This window comes from Oculina patagonica, chromosome 13, assembly GCF_052425735.1.
Source record: "Oculina patagonica isolate OP01 chromosome 13, crgOcupat, whole genome shotgun sequence".
Lineage (NCBI taxonomy): Eukaryota > Metazoa > Cnidaria > Anthozoa > Scleractinia > Oculinidae > Oculina > Oculina patagonica.
In genome coordinates this window covers 27,707,791-27,723,053 of record NC_135770.1, presented here as the reverse complement: position 1 = coordinate 27,723,053, position 15,263 = coordinate 27,707,791, and the positions used below count along the sequence as shown (strand labels likewise).

The following is a 15,263-nucleotide window of genomic DNA, read 5'->3' as shown; positions in this document are numbered from 1 at the left end:
CAACATTCAATCAATATTTGTGAAGTACTATTACGTCATGATGCAAGATATTGAACGTCAATATTTTGTTTGAGTTATCTCATTTCATCAGTTAAAAATTTACTTAAAAAACGCTCTTACAGATTTTTCTGAAATTTCGTCTACAGGTAGTCAATATGCTTCCATCTGGAGAACAGCCTTTAATGTGTTGGGGGCAATCCGTTTTTAAGCAAGTGTTATTTTTGTTTTAGTCAATCATTAATATTAAAATAGGTTGCTTGGCCGTAATCGGCGTCTGCTATTGACGTAGGCTTTGAGAATGAAAATCATGATCAAGCCTTGCTTGTTCAAAGACCGAATGAAGACTTAACGTTAACCAAGGTTTTTTCCTCGTGTGATTTATAAAATTTTAGTTATTAAAATTTGCACGCTTTCCATTCATGCTCAGCTCTTTTCTAAAAAAATTTCCACAATTATCGAAGCTTTTGTGTTCTATTTTCGATTTGCCTTCCCGACCCTATCCCTGGTCTCCTTAGCCGTGCGCACGCTCCACGTGAACAAAAAAAAAGGAAAAAAAAAAACTCTCCAAAATCAACCAAATTCTACTTCTACGCGCAACTGTACATAGAGCCACAGGGGCTTTCTGTTTGTCTTTGTCGTGCTCAAAAGGCAAGTTTTTGTTAATTTGTTCCTGCCATTTACAGCTGACTAAAAATAACAGCGCATGTGACCACATCATTTGACCATATGCCGTGCCGCGAAAATAACGAAAACTAGAACCAATTTTTGTGGTGAATGGAAAGCACCCTTAAATGCACTGAAAACCGGCGCAGCTTAATCTGACAACTGAGTAATGACCTAACATTTTTACTTTCCCAATAACGTTGTTCATGTAGTAAATGGGTTCGTCCATTTCATGAGTTCGAGTTAGAAATATCGAGTTCGGGTTCAAAAATCGAGTTCGAGTTAAATCATCGAGTTACAATTTTTGGTCTGGTGGATTCGAAAGTAGCTAATGCATTGTTTTCGCCATTTTCCCAACTTCCCCCAGTCTTCTCAGAAACTCCTGTTCTCGCTTTCTTCTCCCTTACGTTTAGTAGACTTTTCAAGGCCTTTCGTTTCTGGTTACTGCAGCTGCCACTCCCCCCTTTCCCCACTCCCCTCCCCTCCCGCTACATGATGGGTAGTATAGTATTATTATAGTACTTTCCACACAGTTGTTGCGTCACATGCTTCGTATTCACCGAAGTTCTAGGCGTTCTCTCATGTTTCGGTAACCACGCAAAGCCTGGGCCGGGGGCTTGCGAGTGCTTTTAGGTGACGTCACTACAAACGATGGAGCCTTGGGACAAGTCTGCGGTCAATTCATGTTAGCTCCCACGGAACCAGAGCGAAGAATAGACCTAGGGGTGATAACGTATATTATAAACCCGACACCAGATATATAGGGTTTTTTTCAAATAAACAGTTTATTCGTGCGTTGTAAAACTAAGGGTAAAGTTATAAGACAAATATTAATTATACTTAAAACAAAAAGTAACAGAAGTTTTGAATATATACTTCTGGTCGCGGGTGTTCAAAGGGTGGATAACTCTACCCAGCGGATAAATCATTATCCAGTTTATACCAGTCATGTTTTGAGAACACCTATCCCTTTGATAGCGATACATCCGGTTGAATGTGTTACCCATCCTTTGAACAACCGAGTCCGGGTTATTACACGATAGGGTACAAAAAATAATACTAAAACTGCAAGGGAACGCAAACGATAATGCTGCTATTCGTAGGATCTGCTGAGAGATCTGAACAACAATAAAACGAAATTACAAACAAGACTGCAAGGCTGATTATACAGTGTACGGGTTATTGGGCAATTTATCTGCGTTGGCTCTTTGAGCTGACGTTATTTGGATTTGCTACACCGTGCTGAAGAATCCCAATAAAGACGAAACAGCTGTCCACGATTGCAATCCTGCTGTATCGGTTTTAGTCGTGTTTGTGTCTCGCAAAGTCTATCATTCACGTTGTATGGTCAGCCTTGCAGTCTTGTTTGTTACAAAAATTAATACTTGCTTTAGGAGTGCGAATCTCTTATGCAAGCTACTATATAAATGTGCTGTCCCAAAGGGTATGGTTCTTAAGATGTTTTTGTTTGAAAATGGTTCAATTGTTTTGTCATTCTGGTCTGGAATTGCGAATGAGTCTTAGGACAAACAACAATAGCGTATTTGAATAAACATATTATCGCTTTTTAAAGGAGGTTTCATCTTCAAAAGGAAAAGAGAACAAGAGAAGTAACCAAAAAATTCCATCTGCCTCAATTATCTTTGTTTTCCAGATTCGCCAACAAACAGATTTATGGACTTCAGAGGCCAGAAATCCCGATCCGCGAGGAAGCCCTGGAAACTTTCAGGCCCGCAAAGCCTTTTTTGAGTTATCTGTATCTTAAAAACAGAGAAGTGTATAGGCTTCAAACGTTTCATAAAGAGACCTCCACTGAACCTCTGTTTATGATAAAAACATGTGAATAAAACAGCTTTGTTATCATTGATTTGCTATGGCTTTCCGAGTGCGAAAACTTTTCGGGACCTTCGCGAAACGGGAGCCAGGTATGAAAATGAGTCAGTATTCGAAGAGCTTGACAGCACATCTCCAGCAAAAAAAATTCCAAGGAGTACCCCTAAGTGGAATATAATAACATGTGTATTACACGGGTCTTAGTTCCCTGGTCGCATGCAACACAAACACGATTCAAAAGATGGACTTCCCATGAGGAAATTGTATTACAAAACAATGTAATGTATTCATCGGAAAACTGTGCGCAGATTTCAAAGAAACTGCGAAAGTCAGTGACCAGTAAAAATTTCGTCAGCCGTAGCACACAACTGTCCGTTGAATATCCTTTATTTATTCATTGTGCGGTCCATAATGTGCTTTCTAAAAAAAATGCACTACTAGTTATATTTGCAGACGCGCTTAGAGTCTTTCACAAAACATACGATGTGCTAACTATTCTAGGTTTTGCTTAGTTATGGAAAAAGCCCTATCAAATCAACTACTTATTTCAAAGGAAAACTCAAACTTTCCAGTGAAGCCACCTATAAGAAAGAAGAAATCTTGTATGAGTGACAAAAAATTGAAAATACAGTCGAAGCTCTCTTAACGGACACTCCCGTAAGCGGACAGCTCTACTTACGGCCGCCTTGTTTCAAACCCCGTTTTTAACTCCCATACAAACTCTGTATTTTTACATTCTCGTAAGCGGACATTCCCGTAAGCGGCCGCGGACACTTTCAGAGATTACGACTTTGACTTTTTCTTTGTTTTTAAGCTCCCGTAAGCGGACACCCAAAAGAAAATCCTATAAATAACCTCTGTATCTTGTTTTTTCTTATTAACTTTACATCGCCGTTCGTCACAATGATTTTACAGTTATTACAGAACCATATTTCAGTGTTTGTTTTGTCGTCATCCACGTCAGGTTACATTTTGAAACACCACTTGTTAGCTAGGCAAGCTCCGGTAAGCGGCCATCTATCCCCTTCACCTCTAGTGGCCGCTTACGAGAACCATTCTCGTAAGCGGCCAGCTCCAGTTACGGACACTTTTTTCGCGTCCCGAGGGTGTCCGCTTACGAGAGCTTCGACTGTAGCCGATACAATATTTAGTTTGGCGGTTTACCCTTTACTTCATTAATATAAATGAAAAAAAAATAACTGAAACACCAGGTGGGTCCCCGGTCAGAATACCGCTCTTTTATCTATTTATTTCTATTTATAAAAATCTCTTTTAGTCGAGTAATAAGCCTCTTATTAAACAAAGCTTACTCGGGACCGTAACAGGGAAATAATGGCCTTCGGTCTTTTCTGTACAGATCTCTCTACGCTCGGTCCGTACTGTCAAGGCCTCGGGCCGATATTCTCCCAGTATTGCTCTCGCACTTGGTCAATCAGATGCATTTGTTATATAGCTGGGATATTTTCGCCAAAAGCGCGCTCCTATTGGCTATTTCGAGGTCACATGACATCTAACAATAAAACTGTTTCCAGGCAAAAGTCTCTGAGCGGGCAACATTGCAAAAATATCAACAGTACTGTTAACCGCGAATGTTGACCGACGACCGCCGTTTTTTCCAAGACTTCGTTGTGCTGTTTAAAGTGTATATGACACGAAATCTTTTATTGGCTTTTTTTTTTCGTTGATATGCTTAGATAAAGGATTCATAGTTAAAATTTGTCCAAAAAAATTTTTTCCGTCATTTTTTGCCTCCGAAATGTCGCACTCTCAGCCATCTTGAAAATTCATCAAACAAGTAGACGTCACAAAGGTGACGTGACGTACCTTTTGTCATAGCGGCGCGCGGCCAAAAGGTACGTCACGTCACCTTTGTGACGTCTACTTGTTTGATGAAATTTCAAGATGGCTGAGAGTGCGACATTACGGAGGCAAAAAATGACGGAAAAAATTTTTTTGGACAAATATTAACTATAAATCATTTATCTAAGCATATCAACGAAAGAAAAAAGCCAATAAAAAGATTTCGTGTCATATACACTTTAACAAATCACTTAATGTATGGTCCATCGGGAAACCAGTTAGGTTTGTTTCCCTCGAATCTAAATGTTTCAAGTGAAATTGAGATTCTCGGGAAACAGAATTAACTGTTTCCCTCCGGACCAGTCATTTAAGTGTATAATATTTCCTCAAGAACATTAGCCACATGTACACAATATTGACCTATTTTAAACAAAAACCCAAAATGATGATACGATACGATGATGATTAAGATGATAATGATGATGCTGATAATGATGATAACGAAGACAGACTGACATTGATGATGAACATATGATGATGATGATGATGAACATGATGATGATGATGATGACGACGACGATGATTTATAATCAGCATTGTAATGCAGTGAAAATAAATGCAAATCATCATCATTCAAGAACCCTAAAATTTTGTATATGCCCTGGGTTTTATTTATCATTTAAGGGTAAAAAAAGTTTGAACCACATCCAGATTGATTTATTCAGATCTTCCAACGAGCACCCCCGTCCTTTTTATGTGGGAGTACCCTCTGGCCCGATAGAGGAAGGAAGTTTTTGCATTTGAGATTTGGGGGCTTACTTTTGGAGGCACGTTATTGGAATATTACGGTACATGTGATATGAGTTACCCATTTTAATAGAAATATAGTAATGTGCCATAAATAAAGGAAAGCCAGACGATATATACCTGGAAAGGTGCAAGGTACAAAAACTGTGAAAACAACAGAATTATCCAAGCTCGGCAAACGAAAGCAGGTAGAGCACAGCTCCAGATAACCACAGGGTAACCAGCCAACAATGCAGTGGGTGCAGTCGGGCACCGGCAGTAGTTGGGGATGCTGTGGATAACAATAAGGTTAACATTAAAAAAAACTAACTTACTACGATAAGATTAAAGGAGTTTAACCAGCCAATTTGAATACAAATTGTTTATTTAGAGAAGATGGGAACTCTAAAGAAAATAGAAAGTATTCTACTTTTTCCTGAATAAGAGGACTACAACTGACAACTCGTAAGCCCGTTTTCTTAAGTACATACACCATGGGATATTTGTACTTAGTATATACTCAAACAGTGGACAGCGTTTTTGGCGCGTGCTTATTGGCTACTCGAACTCTGAATATCCTTTGCTATTCACCTCCGAGCAACTCGCACGCAAAAACTGCACTCGTTAACGGAATAAACTGATCAAAAGTCATCCTTTCGGGCTATATGATCTCACTGTTTGAGTATATACTAAAACAACTATTCACCTCAGTGTTGCTGGCTAGTGGTGAATATCCACCACTAGCCAGCTCCACTTCGATGAATAGTTGTTAATTATTTCACGAGTAAGTTTTGAGTCCGCTGAGTGGAGCTGGGCAACAAAAATGTTAAGAAACCGGAGTTACGCGTAGAAAAGGCATTTGCAAATGACCGTAATAATAATTTCTATCAAGACAACAAGTAACCATTTTACGCGAGTACAGATATTTTTTTTGACAGTGTGTAGTACCGCTCTATATTTGTACGAGTCTTGCAGTTGTGGTGAGCCCGAATGGCAAGTCAAATACAAATAACGAATAAAATTGCACTGTGATATTACACATTTACATGTTTTACAAGAGATTTATTATCCAACGCTTTCTTTTCACGAAATCCTGACTTTCCACCGTTAAACCGTTCTTGTAGAGTTCAAATACCGTGTGATTTTTGACTTCCTTTTTGCGAGTTATTAAGGTCATTGCCCTGAAATAGAACTGAACACAATTTTTTTACCAAACTTCGCCTACTGGTTTATTACTTTAAAGGAACTTAAATTTTGAAATAAAAAAGGGGGGTCACCAGATTCGTTTAGGAGCAGGAAGACCTTGTATATTCCATATAATTCCTTTAAAATTCCTCTGTGAGTACCAGCAAAGTACACGTTTTTAGCGATAATTTATTTTTCAAACACAAGAATTGATCTGTTTTCATTTTACAGAAAGAATTTGATCGCTACACCCAAAATATGAGAAAAAATTGATAGGTCACCAGACTCATTTACGAGAATGCGACAATTTACTTCTCTCGCGGACTAAGCCACATAGAAAAAAGCCGCCATTTTGTTTATGTGCGCGCGCTCGCGCGCGCTTATTACGCGTAAAATTATGCGCAGTAAGGATGCGCAATGCAATACAGGGCAATGACCTTAAAGGGAAAGTTCATTCCAAAATGGCACTTTCTATTTTTCACGCCAATGAAAAGTTAAGACGAAGATACGTTACTCACCAAAGTTTTAGCTTCCAAAGAGTAGACAAACCCTATGAAATCCTTCCCTGATGAAGTAGTCCAAAAATCGAGAACTGGCCGCCGCCATCTTGGAGTAACTTAGCAATGTATACGTGACGTCAAAGAGCTCAACTTTTACTATCTCTTGGAGCTCAGTTTGTGCAAAATGATGCTGCACAAACAGGCATTTCGAAAAACAAGCCAAAACAAAATTAACAAGGAGTGTCAAGTATTTAAAAAATGTTAAAACTTCCCGCCAAACTTCAGGTTGAACTCTTTGACGGCACGCTTACATCGCCAGGATGCTAAGTTACTCCAAGATGGCGGCGGCCGGTTCTCGATTTTCGGATTTCTTCAGACAAGGATTTCATAGGGTTTGAATACTCTTTGAAAGCTGAAATTTTGGGAACTAACATATCTTGGAGTTACCTTTTCGTTATCGTAAAGAAAAAAAGTGCCATTTTAGAATAAACTGAAGCGGATTTGAACAATTAAAAACAGAAAGTTCATAAAGGGCCATTTTTGTCGGCGCTTACATACCGGTGGTTTCGTCATCTCTGACCTCAAAATTCACATCGTCCAAAGTCACATTTCGGTCATATTTGCAAGTTATAGGGAAATTCAAATTCATCTTATAGGTAATTATTCCCACTGTTATGTGACGAAGGACCTCATTTGTGTACTCAAGGTAGTCATTGGTCTGTATCCTTATTGTTCCACAAGCTCGGAATGGAATGTGGAACGTGATGTAAGTGGCATTCTCTGACTCGGCCAAGCAGCTTGTGTTTTTAAGATTCATCTCTGGAGCTACAAGATCCGGGTAGTAACTCTTTTTGAATTCGGCAATCATGTATTCAGGTGCGCATGTGACCTTTGGACCTGGAGACAAAGCGGATTGATATTTTTAGTGAGGCACACACCTTTAAAGCTCTTATTAAGTTCCCCTATCTTTTAAGCCAACCTCTCTAACAGCCCCCCCCCCCCCCCCCCCTTTTTAATTAGCCCCAAACTACACTGTAAATTTCAAGAGGCCACTTTCTTTAATTGTTAAAATTTACCCCCAACTGATATATGGTTCGAAAAAAGCCACCTTTCTAATACCCCCACCCCCACCACCCCATCAAGAGGTCTTAAAAAGAAAGAGGCCCTCGGGGTCTTAATGGATTATTAATTTGTTTGTTACATTCAAATTTATGGCCTCCCAAGGGAAACTTAATTCCTTACAAAATGTTTCATTTTCCCCCTTGTTTCCCATTATTAAATTCCACTGTCATTAAAAATTTTCGCCAAAGTTTAATTATTCGTGGATTCTAGAGATATCACTTGTGTTCCCTTAAAATAATCTAACGATATCCCTTTTTCCCTTGAAACAAATGATCATGTCCCCTTATTTTCCAAAATCCTTGGGAGACCCTCCAAATTATTTGTGCAGCAGCAAACACGGACCAAACATTTTACGTTTATAGTACCATACCTGGTAACCTGAGATTATGCACTCCCTCCCTACGTATCAACGCCTGATCGCAGGTTACATACCTGGGAACCCATACAGTTCGATTCTTGCGCACGTGAAGCCAGTGACTAACACAGGGTAAAACCGAATAATTCGTCCAACAGGAAACGGCCCTATAGGATAGAACTCTTCCTCTTCCTCGTCTTGGTGGTCCCTTGTAAAAACCTAAACAAAACAAACATCAATGACCCTAAAAACTTTCTGGTGGGAGAGGCGCAGTCACTTGTCTAAATTTAAAAATGTTTCGTGACGCTGTTTTATCGCAGTTCACGTCGCTATTGGTAATTGAATTGAAGAAAAAATGCTTGTCCTTGTCGGAATTTAAGATTCTCCAAAAGAGTTGTCGTTTTTAATTGCAATTTTATTTTATGTGCCGTCGCTATTTCTAAGGCCATGTCGCTTGTCGGAGTTTACCCTGGCAGGGCCTAAGCCCTCGATTTTTCTAACCTCTCGATAGCTCGAACCAAAAGCCGTTTCCGTTAGGTTTTCTTTACTAAAGGGGTGTGTACATTTAAAAACTCGTTCTGGTGCGAGTGTCACACCAGTTTGACTTGGTGATTTCATTACATGTTTGCAGTTTTTTCGTCATCCAGGATTAAATGACGAAACTTAAGCATGCGCTACCCCTCACCCCCCCCCCCCCCCCCCCCGCAATTCCAGGAGACTGATCACATGATTTCATATCGAAAGGAGTGGTCGATCGTCATTTTACGAGTTTATGTACGACTCAGTACAGCGACCTGGCGGTGAGCTCGCACCTTCATGACTCATTGTGGTATTAAATTGTGTGTTGGTATCATGTAAACGAATACAATGACACAAGAGGGGCCAGGGTGAACCCGTAGCTGTATGAGTCATTCTGCTACTATATATAAACACCATATTTACACCCAATTTCTCAAACTCGTCAGTGATTCTCCTGGAGGACCGAGAAATCGGGATTCCACTGCAGGGCCGTAACCAGACCTTTGCCATAGGCGAGGCAAGATCTTGCTTGTGGGTTTAGGGGCATGCCTTTCAGAAAAAATTGAAATCTAGAAGCTCTGAATTTCTTTCAAAGACATTTTTCATGAGATATTTCTTGAGGAAAAAAATCAATCTTGTTCAACTAGGGATTCTTTTCCCAACAAAACATATTTTGTTTTAATGTTGGGAAAAAATCTAGACGAGGCAAGTGCCTCGTCTTTCCTCTTGCTAGTTACGGCCCTGCACTGTACAAGTATATCTTTAACTGTGATTTTTATACCTAATCGTACCTTTTTGGTACGCTTCGGCGGCATATCATGCAAGTTTGGTCGAGCCATGGCTCGTATTTTGGCTCGACTGCGTCTCGCCAAAATACCCATAGCGAGACCAAACGAGGTACGATTAGGTATTTTCCGTACCCAAATTCAACCAAAAATCCAGTGAAATTTTTAGTAGTTACGGTAATGAAATCTGTCACGCGTCTCCCCGTGTGGCCAGCGAGAAGAATTCTTGTGTCTTTGAAACTTTTATCAAGTTCCTCTTTTGAAAATTTTTGACTCGTTGGTTTGAAGTTTTATTCTGTACAGTTTCATAATCAAAATTTAACGAAAAAATTAGGAACTTCGACTTCAGGCTGAATGTTTCAGTACTTCGGCAAACATCGCGCAACTGGAGAGCGCGCACAAGTTTAGCCGGGTTTGGCGGGAAAGTTTCAGTTATTCCTGTTACGACCGGTAAACAACAGCTAAACTTAAAATACGAGGTTCTGTTTTATTGGTAAAATCTCTTTTCTTTTCGTCGCACGGTAACATCGCACGGTAACACTACTTTACGTGAAAGTAGCCATGATATCGTGGCATATCAGGTCAGTGACTTGATATCTTAGGATATCAGTACGGTAGATCGTGCTTCTGATTGGCTACTTGCGAATTTGGGTACGGTAACAATAAAACGAAACCCACAATTTCACATTTTCCAAGGCTTAGGCGAGGAAACAGTCATATTGTTTTTTTTTTTTCAGATTAAGTTTTTCAGCGCCTAGTGTTAGATTGTTTTGTTTAAGCTAACATGTTGTTGATCAAAAGTTTGTGATTTCTTTATTGTCCGTCATCTGACATTGTAAAAGGGATAAATCGTCGGTTTTCGTTTGACTTTTAACGGAAAAAATCCCTTTTGGAAAAAAAGTAGGCATTTTATCAGGCATTCTCGGTTATAGGGCGGTTTTCCATTGAGTGTGTTAAAAGCAAACCCAAAGCAATAATATCAGCCAATCACAAACAAATGGTAAACAATACAATGAACCAATGAGAACTTGAAGTAGAAACACGTGATCACTGCCACCGCGGGAAAACGCGTGTCAGTCAAGTCGAGATTGATTATAGTTTAACATCAGGACTAACTATTTAGCACTCAGTTGATGTCGTGAGACAATAGCGAGACACCTCATGACATATCTATCATTGTCTATTCCACGTAACACTAAGTTCAATGAAGTGAATACTAAATAGCACTGCGATAGCCTTACTAGCACTCCGGTTAGCCTGAATAACATTCCGGTTAGCCTAAATAGTGTTTGGTTATCGTACCAAGCACTCCGGTAAGCTAAAGCCTACTTTAGCTTGGGTTACTTGCGGTTAGCTTTTATAATAGGGTTAGGATTTCCATCTAAAAAAATCAGGATTCTGGAAGCTGGTGGTCGGTGGCTTAGTGGATATCATTTCTGCTCGGTATGCTGGCGACCCGGTGTGATTTACACCTCGTGTATGAAAAAACTAAGAAGTCTCACGACATTAACTTAGCGCTTAATAGTCACTACCGTTTTACGTCCGATTGCACGGCTGAGAAAGCGGCGAGACTTTTTTTAGTAACCACACAGGGTGGTAAAGCGATACAAATGTGATTTCGGATTACGTTTTACAAAACCGCTCCATAACATGGTCTCCGCTTACCCTGCCATAGGGAGTAAAAGCTCCTCCTTTCTGTCGAGCAAATTCCAACTCGAAATCATCCACGTGCCCATGGAAGCCACCTTGTACGGTTATACCACAGAACACAAAATCTTTCTCCAAATCGATCTCAAGATATTGTCTGCGTGCTCTTCCCTGCGCGGCACACCATCCGTCGCCTCTGGTCTCACCTAAACGGGCGTGCCAGGGTCTGTTTACCTCACCTAAAGACGACGAGGCGGTAATCTGATCATCCCTGACTTTTTCTATGTTGCTTATCCCCACGGCAAATCTGCTGCACCCTTGTCCTGTAAAAAATATATCAATTGCATTTAGAGAAAAAACCCGGAATGTCCGTCTTTGAAAATTAACTGACAAAAAACAACCAGACAAACTGACTGACTGGCTGACTTGCTTGTTAGCTAGCTAACAACCTCCGACTTAACAAACTGACTTACAAAGTTTACTAACTAAATTCGCTCTCTAAAGCCGTGGTCAGCCAAACTAACTTAACTAACTCAACTTACTAGATAAGTAAATAAAGTGAATCACTGACTTTAATACTAAGCTCACATACTTAAAATACTCTGACTAACGAAACTCACTGACGGACTGGCTGGGTCTCTGTCTGTCTTTCTGACTGACTGACTGACTGACTGGCCGACTAACTGACTGACTGACTGGCTGGATGACTGACTGACTGACCGACTGACTGACTCACTGACTCACTACTCACTACTACTGACTGACTGACTGACTGACTGACTGACTGACTGACTGACTGACTGACTGACTGACTGACTGACTAACTGGCTGGCTAACCAACTAACTAAACGTCAGACCGTCACGCGGTTTGCAAATTAAATCAAATTAGAAAAGTGAAGCCCATAAAAAGTGATCCATAAAATTTACTTAAGCTAATTTCAATCTGTTTGCCTACCTTCAGCTTTACGTCCGCTCAGGAGCACAACTGTTAGTACTAGTAACCACGATAAATGTCCCATTCTTGTTGTTGTCTTCAAACTCCCTCAACTACAAATCAAAACCAACGGACCACAATTATTTATCAAAAGTTTTTAAGTTATAAGTAGCTATAAACTACAAAATCGCGCAAAAAAGGGCCTGTGTGTTGCATCATTGAAGTTAAACGCTGAAAAATTTAAATACAGTCGAATCTCTGTGTGTAGAGGGTCTGCATGGGGGTTTCTGGAATTCCAGTTATCAGTCAAATTGTCGGCGATTTCTCAGCCTGAAAGTTGAAACTTTTGAAAGTTGAAACCCCGTCCCCAGACCCTCTGTTAAGCGACAACTCTTGGGGAAATAATGATGGTGCATTGTTAGTGGCCGCTTTATGGGGGTTCTTCATAAATTGGCATCGATAAGACGCCGTACGTAGGACGTCACTTTTTATTTATATTTTCAATCTGTTAGCTTTCAAAAATATTTCGATGCTAGCTAAATTATTGTATTATCTCAACCCGAACCCGGCCTTGATTTCTCGAATCACCTAACAAAAGTCGTTTTCCTTGGATTTGCTTCGGTTTAGTTAGTCAAAACTGCATTTTTACCCTTGATGTCTCTAGCCAATGTTGGCTTGCAATTGAAGATTAAGATAACAGGATTCTACTGTACAAATATCCGGTAGGCTCATATACATGCAGTTTTGAGTTACTATGGATGATAAGAAAACTGCGCAACAAACCCCGACTAAAAATAATTTGTTTTCAAAGTGTTCAGCAGTGACGTCTTTTAATTTCTGCTGTTGTCCCTGATGAGTAAAGATTGTGCTTGCTGTGTGGGTGCATATAAAACCTAGATCGGGCTAATATACCTCATAAGCTCGGTTGTTTGTTTGTTTGTTGTCGCATTTCAGACTATGTGGTGTTATCCTTGAGAATTGTTTCTTTCAAATTTAGTAAATTTGTGTCGAAATAAATGAATAATTTTCAGACACATAAAGGAAAAAATTTTCTAGAGAGTACCACATGCACTTAAGTGGGCAATTTACATACGTACGTGCGAAGCTAAACTGGTCCACTGATTAATTTCAGAGTTGTTTGTATTTTTTCCAGCCTTTATTTGTGATAGTTTGTTTGTATAGCAGCTGCAAAACTCCATTTTATTTCCAAAAGAATTGCAATAAAAACTGATTTGATCTAACAGAATTGAGACTTTACACTTGTATGCCGATTTTTAGGTTGTCTTTTGTAGTGTCCACGAGAAGGCATTCAACCAAAACACACAACCGCAGTGATATTTTGGGTTTGTAAATCCAATTCTCCCAGTATTAATAAGCTCAGATTTGAAACATCTAAGAGATTACGAAAAACGTTGACGTTCTCGCTTGAAACAATGTTCAATCATGTTTCAAGTAATTAAATACGAAATGTCATCAAATGGTCTCCATGGTATGAACAGAATGTATCGATGGAATTTAGCTTTAGCGTTTTATCTTTCGAATGTTAATTTATGTGTACGGTTGTAAGAAAATGGAACACCATAAGATTAAAAATATGTTTAAGTCATGTTCAAGCTAAAGCTAAAGTGTTATAGCTACGAATTTTAAGAGTGTTGTGCTTCAACTCACAGAGTCTTCACGGGCATTTCGGTGTAAGTGAAGTCTTGGAATTAGCGAGAACTAAAACCTTCGTTTTTATTTGTCCGGCCCAAAGCATGAAAAATTTTGCAATAAAGATTTTTCGTTTCCTCAAGAAGCCTCGAAATGCCATCATTTCACACTGACCCCGCATGAAATCATTTTCTGTGGGAAGCTTCGTCATGCTCAACTACCTGTCGAGTTTCAAATGCGTGATGTTTCGAAAAGTTAAAAGTTTGACTGTTCAAAAGATCACGCATTTGAAAAGTGGGGAAGAAATAACGTTTTGGATAGCTTTTGCATTGTCTTGAGCCGTATTTATAAGCAAAATTAACTCAGTTACCAAACTCCCAACTATGCTATTTAAAATTCTAGAACTGTTTATCACTTTCAAAAGACAAACTCGTCAAAAACTCACCGCATTTCAACTTCACCGAAGTAGAGCTTTGAAGACTGATTATTACACGTACGGGGCGACCGTGGAGTTTGTGGATTCTTTCAAAGTCCTCAAGGTCGATTCGGTATTCCTTCTCAAAATGGATTATTTGAGTTCCAAAATATGTGCTTTCCTGTCAAGCTCGAGGCGGTTTCAGAGCGGAATTGAATACATAGGAATTAATCAACTTGTGAAATGTTGACGTGATTGGAGCTTGGCTGGTTATCCAACTGAGACCACGTAAGTTGCAGTTATTAACTCAACAAAACAATAAAACCCTAAACGGCAGGCAGTAAGTACATTTATGTACTGTGTTTTTTAAAATGCACTTTTAATTCCTTCAGATCGCTTCTGCCATGTAAAAAAAAAGTCAAAAACACGTTTTGCAGCAAAACATATGCAGTACTTCAAACTTAATTTCATATTCATCAATTGAAAGTCATCCAATGCTCCTTCTTCCGTGAAAAATGTAAAATCATTCAGCCGTTATCGTCATAGAAAGCTATCAACAGAAATAAACAAACGATGTCTCTCGAACATTCATGCCAAGGTCTTTTGTCAATTGTTTCGTTTTCCGTTATTGTTCGCCTTCTATTGAAATTATCAGTTGGTCATAATTGCTTCAAATCAATTGCCTCTATTTGTCGTAGTTAAGTAACTAGTCTGACAAGAATAAAGTAGAGTAATTGTATTTAGCAAGTACATTAAGTTTCGCTCTCCGTTAAGATAGTGTGTTAAGAAAATATCAAGAATAGTAAATGTTTACACGGGCAAGACGATGAGTAGCGTAGTGGCACAGTGGAAATCTGCAACAACACACGCACACATTCTTAAAAAAAACACAGAAAACTTGATGACAAACAAGTATGCATATTTTTAGTTATTTATAGCTTTAACTAAATGCTCGCAGAAGTGTTTAACATAATTTATTCCCCTTCTGTCGTCCAACCATTTGTTAAACGTGTATTCCTGTTAAATCGATGAGTCCTAGCCTTTTCTTATATAAGCCTCAGTGTTCGCG

The 15,263-nt window shown here is 39.3% G+C and overlaps 1 protein-coding gene across 1 annotated transcript; it reads right to left on the bottom strand.

Annotated features, from left to right (window-relative positions):
* Positions 1 to 1,429: 1,429 nt before the first annotated feature.
* On the bottom strand, positions 1,430 to 14,420 carry LOC144636446 (epithelial discoidin domain-containing receptor 1-like). The gene is made up of 7 exons (XM_078495656.1): positions 14,225 to 14,420; positions 12,151 to 12,242; positions 11,214 to 11,518; positions 8,322 to 8,463; positions 7,326 to 7,664; positions 5,224 to 5,374; positions 1,430 to 3,077 (listed from the first exon to the last, which is right to left on the bottom strand). Exons 2-6 carry the CDS (start codon positions 12,212 to 12,214, stop codon positions 5,265 to 5,267), a joined length of 960 nt encoding a protein of 319 aa, XP_078351782.1. The 5' UTR covers positions 12,215 to 12,242; positions 14,225 to 14,420; the 3' UTR covers positions 1,430 to 3,077; positions 5,224 to 5,264.
* Between the last annotated feature and the right edge of the window lie 843 nt (positions 14,421 to 15,263).